General features: G+C 36.2%; 1 protein-coding gene across 1 annotated transcript in view; it reads right to left on the reverse strand.

Moving 5' to 3' along the window:
- Positions 1 to 3630: 3630 nt before the first annotated feature.
- Positions 3631 to 6839, reverse strand: part of LOC103148109 (caspase-1-like) — a 23637-nt gene continuing 20428 nt past the window's right edge. Inside the window, exons 16-17 of the mRNA XM_016678975.1 lie at positions 4893 to 5018; positions 3631 to 4668 (exon numbers count right to left, since the gene is read on the reverse strand). Coding sequence (XP_016534461.1) covers positions 4453 to 4668; positions 4893 to 5018 — 342 coding nt within the window. The 3' untranslated portion in view covers positions 3631 to 4452. The remainder of the gene's footprint in view (positions 4669 to 4892; positions 5019 to 6839) is intronic.

Raw genomic sequence — 6839 nt, forward strand, 5'->3', positions numbered from 1 at the left:
GTGTGTTCTTGCAGCAAAAAGGAAATTGTGTGTTTTGTTTTGTGAGGAGGATCCATGGAATAGTAAAAATAATTTTCAATAAATAAAAAGAAAAAAAAATAGGTTTTGTGGAGATTTACAGCTGTGTAAGTCTTGTAGTGAGGTTTGTTCTTCTTCTGTCTCATGGGATTCAAACATTGGTCATCATCATGAATCTGAAACCAAATAATTTGGTATGGAAATGTTCATGTTTTATTTGGGTGTAAATCATTTACTAAACCACCAGTGATATTACCTATGGAGAGCTATACAAGGGGGCTGGTAAAACATGTTGGTGCTCTGGCCAGTAAGTCAAGAATTGTGTTTTTATTATTTCTTACAAAAAACAATCAAATTATGGCCTGTAGAACCACAGGCAGGAGGCAGTGGAGCTTGATTTTTTTTTTTAACATTTTAGCTGTCTCATGTTTTACTGACAGGACCAGTAGCACCTGAAGCTGTACATACTGTGCATACCTTTAAATTACCCTTTAAGTGGGAAAAAAAGTTATATATATAAATATATATATAACTTTTTTGGAGTGGGCACGCCCAACGTCTCTAAACCTTATTGGTCAGTTTACTTTTGTTTGCCGGCTTTGCGCTCCTTCTGTAAGCTAAATGGAGAAGGACCTCGCTGCAGCAAGTATACTTGGCTAAATGTGACTATGAAGTGAAGCTAGATAAAATAAAAATAATAATAAAAATAAAAATAATAATAATAATAATATTTTAGCCTTCCCGTAGTTCTCGGACGGGTCAAGTGAAGCCCGTCTGGGCTTTTTACCGTGTGTGTGGTTCTGGCAGGTCGCTGGTGTAACAGCTTTTTTTCTTCTTCTTCTTTTTTTTTTGTGTGGTTTAGCGAAGTGAGGAACTAATGGTCACCCGGTTGGCCGACCATGACATCTGCCATGCTCTTCCTGAGTGTCTCAGGAAAACTGTGGGAGGGTCGAGACTTTGCCAAAAAGAGTAGAAATTAAGCAAAAATTATTAACCTCCTCCTCTGGAAGTCTGATACAGCACCTGAACCTGGGACCTCCATCCTCCTTCTCCGATGGATCACACGGCTAGGCTTTGTTTTTGAAAATAAATACTAATAAAAATCATTTTTATAAAAATTACCTACTGCAACTTTAATGTATCACATTAATATCATAAAACCCCTTTGCTCGAGTGAGCTCTCAACTTTAGTTCAAATAAGATTCCTAATCAATTCAAATAATGCTTTAAATGCTCAGCTCAACTGACAATTGGTTTTTTACTTAACAGTGTTACCAAGTAGTGTACAGTTAACAACAAAAATCCAATTCATATTATCAGTTCCCTGTGACTTTTATAAGCTTTTCATTTTCTTTGAAGGGTAATCATTTTCCAAATGAATCTTAATCCTGAAAAAGACAAAATTTCAGGATTCTTCTTCAGGCTTACATAGCAGACTGCTCAATGGATGGGCAGGAAAATACTTTATGAAATCGATTTGCTTACAAATAATATAGTTTTAATATACGTCTCTTGCAGCCATTCTCTCCTGTTTTAGTGTTTGGTGCCCTTAATGATGTAAAGAGTGATTATTTATGCTGGCCATGCAGCAAACTCCATGCAAACTTAGCATCAGATTTTCAGTTCCAGTGCCAGTGCTTTGGCAGTCAAAATAAGTGCCTAATAAGTACAGGCTTCATATAACAAGATTTTTTTTAAAATTAGCAAAACAACAATGCTGATTCACAAAACTAATAACTTTTTTTTCCAGAACTCTACATTGATTTGGAGATCATTTAAGACGAATGTTGTTTTTAGACCGTCACCAAATGAATACATCAGACAGGTTTATTTTACAAATACAACATATTTACTCTTGTCTGGTACGCAATAAAAAAAATAGCTGCTTTTATTTTATTTACATGCCGTTAATAGGCGTATAAAATTGCATCACAAGTAAAATGAATTGTAACAGATAAAACGATATATAAAGAACATGGTGAACGTAAATGGTAATTAGATCAAATTTCTACATAGCACTTTTTCAGTTACTGACCACACAAACCAATTCACACAGCCAGACTCACCCAGTTGTCTTCATCTTTCCACTGAGTCACTCACATGATGAGTAAACGATGGCATATGAATCTGTTTTAATGCAGTTTTATAAAATATTCCACAGGATTTTACCTAAAATGGTACACACACATTCACACACCTCACTTGCCACTGACCTGCCATTGTTCACAAATGAAACCTTCATGAACATGTAATGGGATACGGATTTTGGCACATTTAGAATGTAAACACAAAAGTTATTGTTTGGTGTGTAGAAAATAAAAATGAAAGAGGTGAAGTTTGGTCCACTTGTCAATGACACTTCATCAAACTCCTGAGATCCTTGCTGCAGTTTGTTGAATCCATTTTTTATGTAGAAGCTTATTCGTCCATGGACTCATCATCTGCTTTCAATAAATCTAAAAGCAGACACAACAGAAAAGAAAAAAAAAACATTTAATTATTTGGCTATGCTACTCCATGCTGCACTTTCTCTGTACCTGTTGGGAGCTGCGAAAGTTACAGGCCTCTTTTCAGTGTTTTGAAAAGAGGCCTGTAACTTTTGGCCTCTTTTTAGTACACTGGTATAAACTGGTTAAATATTTTTGCACACTGGTTTGGAGGAAAAACAACAAAAGTATGAATTGGATAGATAAATAATCAAACATTGGGCTAAAGTCAATGAGAGGGGACAGAGAAGGAGGGCAACACTGGGCAAGCTGTAAACATAGAAGCATAATAATTCATCCAGTCAAGATAGCGATGGGTTGTATAACAGTAACAGTAATTTACTACTGGAATATTATGAATTTTTCAGCAGAATTTGCACAATGCAGTGCTGTAGACAGATGAAATGCCTCAACATTGATCCATCAAATGGCTCAACATTGATCCACCAAAGAAGCCAAAGTTTAAAGTATTACTTTGAAATCTTTAGAAAACTTAAGAATGGATTAAATCTTTAGACAGTACCTTTGAGAATGTTGCGAAAGTTATTGGACAAGTCCTCCATATCTTTCAAACTTTCCAACAGGGCAGACGCAGTAGCTTCTCCTTGCCCCCTTCCGTTCTTCCACTTTACCAGCATCTTATGCTTCTGCATGGTCACATCTTTCTCCGTCTCCAGGATGTCATCCAGGTCTTTGCTCAGTAGGCCTAAGTAGATGGCTGCCTGCCTCCACTCTGACCCAAAGTTCTCGGCGACCTGCAGGAGATCTAACTCTGACAGGTCCTGACCCCGATGGATCTTTGTCTCATTTTTCGCTTCAACTGGAAAAATGACTCAAATTAACCAGAAAAGTTTTGTTTAGTAACTAAACCCATCTTTTGTCCAGTAAGTGACCAAAAGATGTACACTGTAAGAACACTCTCACCTTCACCTGTGGGACAGAAATGATTACAATGTTAGTGACACTGGAAAACCTGAAAAATATGATAGAAAATCTAACTAAAAGCTAAAAAAAAAAACATACATATGGCTCTTTTCCCTTGGTTTTCTTTTAATGCAGCCCACCAGTCGTCTGTAGAAAAAAAAAAAAAAAAAAAAACTGACATCGTCCATGTTCTAACAAAAATCAAACTACAAACCAGCATAAAATCCCTGTGGACAGTTTAACTTTACTGTATGATTGGTAATCCTTTTGGCCTCAATAAAATATGAATAAAAAGTAGAAATTTAAGACATTTTTGAGAGGGATGAAATCATTGGTCAGATGTAAAATGTCATGTAGATTAAAAAGAAGGCATACAAGTAGAACCTGATAAAATGTATTTTTGTAACTTTGTGTTTTTTAAATTGTATGTTGAGAAAATTGCTTGAGCAACAATGGACAAATGGAAAAAGGACAAATAGCCATTTCATGGGAATTTTGATGATATAAAAAAGTGTTTAAATAATTGGACATCTGAAGATGAGAATGTGAGATTTAAATATCATGTAAGGTGGAAATAATTTGTGTCTTTCTGGTTAAAGACACAAATGTCGACATTTAATTGATTAGAAGTTGATGAGTATGAACTTCTAAGATCTTGTATCTTCTACCTGCTCCTTTTCGAACAGATAATATTGCATGTCACTTGGGCATGATAATTTGTTTGAACGTTTATCATTTTTTTTCTTCTTTCTTGATTTTACTTTTGTCTGTTCGAAATAAAATAAAACAAGTAAACTAGTATCAGAGAAGTTCTGGCAATCAACTCCATATTTTTAAGTTACTTAAAAATAAAGAATATAGTTACATGCTCTGTCTGTATTTTTAACAGGGGCATGAATACGACATGAATATGTCTTTAAAATAAATCTACTGAAAAATATACAAATGTATTTAACAGAATAAGTCAAATTCAGGATGGCTCAATACAAAACACACACAGTGCCTCTTCAGTGCAAACATTCTCCTAAGCACAAGTCATAAACCACTGTCCTGTAAGATTCCTTTCAATGTTAAAGTGTGTATTTCTCCAGTTAAAAGCACTGGTACCTGATCTGATGACAGCAGACCAAACGACCTCATCCGTGCTCTTCATTAAAGACCATTCAAATGGAGGCTGGTCGTCAAAGACAACTTCGAAAAAGCCTATTAACTGTATCTCAGCTAGTGTAAATTCCAGCTCCTGCAAAAAGACAGGAAAATTTAGCCTTGCTGTTGTAACCAAAAGTTACAAGACAAAAAAAAAAGACCTGCAGAAATATTGAAAAAGATAAAGTTAAAATAGTCCAAGATCATCTAGTTCCCCAAAATTCCTGCACACAACTTGATGCTTTAGTATTTTTGCACTTGGGAGCGCAATCCAATGTTAATGACGCTCATAATTCATGAACATGAAGATATGCACACCTTAGGTCTGACCACTCCCTCCGGCTCACTTGAAAAGCGAAACGTCCCCTCAACCAGTCTGCACATGGAAGATTTATCCATCCTGATGTATTTATTCGTGTAGCTCTGAACCTGTTCATCTATTTCCTGAATGAAGACAGTAAAGCATAATGAAAAACGAAAGAAAGTTAATCAGTTTCCTGGAAACAACAACCAGGAGAATTAAAACGAAAACACCATGAGAGCCAAGAAACCACATGGAAAAACTAACTGCAACATATTTAAAGAACTGGCATCTTTCATTTTGAGTAGTTATTCACCAGCTGGATCCTCCCAGACCCACATGTTCCTGCAACCACAATCACACTTCCAGAATGGCATCACAGCCGATTTTAGGTTGGTTTTAAATTTAAACATTCACTTATTTCCTCCTGCTCAATGTTACTCTCAGATATAGAGTTTGATAAAGAGAATAAAAGCAGTGACCACCGTGTTACACAACAATGGAAATGAGAACCGTGTTAATTTTAAAACCATAATGGAAGCAAAGATGAACAGAAGTGAAAGTTACATTGGGCTCTAATTCTGTTCTTACTGTTTCCTCACGGTTTTGAAGGCGAGACATTTTGCTGGAGTTTCAATCATAAACATTTGAGCTGATTTCATGAATGCAATGAACATTACTTCATGAATGGAATATTTCTCTGTGTGAGGATAGAGTTCGTTTTTGTTTTTGTGTGCACACTAATGGAAAAATAAAACTACAAATAAACTAGTTGCTTTTTATAACTAGAAATAGTTGTGTTTGTTTTGGGGGGAAATCAGTCAAATATTTACTCTGTATTAAAAACTGTCAGAGACAAAAGTTAATGCTATAAGTCTACATGTTGAAAACATGCCTACCCAGATACCACATGATGGTAATTCAACACTGAATTATAGTCAGAATGGTTGATTTTTGGTTGAGGTCGACAACTGATGGTGAATCAACCATCAAACAACCATCCAATTCTAGCCAAGTAACCAATGTTGAAAATGTGTCATTGAATCAATGTTGTTTTGTGGTTGAAATCTAATGAATGAAATGCCAATGTCTGATCAATGTTGAATCAATGTGTGTTGTTTTGCCACACCCCTTCCTGTCTTCTCCTCCTCATTGGAGCTCTGGATGACAGCATTTTATTATTGAGCGAGGGATAATCACGTTTTAAATTAATCCCTGTGGAGGATAGTGGGTTCCTTTCTGTACATTTTCTTTCTTGTCCATAAAAAACATCACTGACTGTGTGTGATATATTGACACAAAAACATCTACAACTTACTACAAGGAGTGAAGTGGTCCACTCCCACTATTTACATGAGTGGGATGTCCCAAACACACAGCCACTTCGCTGTTGGTCTGTTTGCAAAAGATGTTACTTCACTGTTGAATTATGATCACAAAAGTTGAATTTATGGATAACCCTTGTGCGTGCGAGGACTGTGGCAAATGATACAAGTTTTACGTGTGTGGGGTTGGTTGGACCCCATTTGTAAACACAAGGGTTAAGGTCGATGACTGATGGTTGATAAACCATCAGACAATCATCCAATTCTAGCCAAATAACTGATGTTGAAAAGATGTCATTGAATCAATGTTGTTTTTTGGTCGAATTCTAATAGTTGAAATGCCAGCATCTAATCCAGTGTTTTTCAACACTACTCCTCAAGGTACACTTGAGAATTGGTATTTCCCCAATTCAGAACGCATGATTTTAATTGATGGCTGATTAACAGGGTTTTGCTGAATTGCAAACATACAGGTCAGTTTGACTTGAGGACCAGTGTTGGGAAAAACTGCTAATCAATTTTGAATCCAAGCATGCTGTTTGTTGCACCCCTCCTCCCTTCTTACCCCCTCTCTTCCCCTCTGCTACTACCTTCCCATCTCTCCCTACTAACCTTCCCCACTTTTCACCCCCTCTTAAA

The sequence above is a fragment of the Poecilia formosa genome, unplaced genomic scaffold, assembly GCF_000485575.1.
Source record: "Poecilia formosa unplaced genomic scaffold, Poecilia_formosa-5.1.2 Scaffold197, whole genome shotgun sequence".
NCBI classification, from domain to species: domain Eukaryota; kingdom Metazoa; phylum Chordata; class Actinopteri; order Cyprinodontiformes; family Poeciliidae; genus Poecilia; species Poecilia formosa.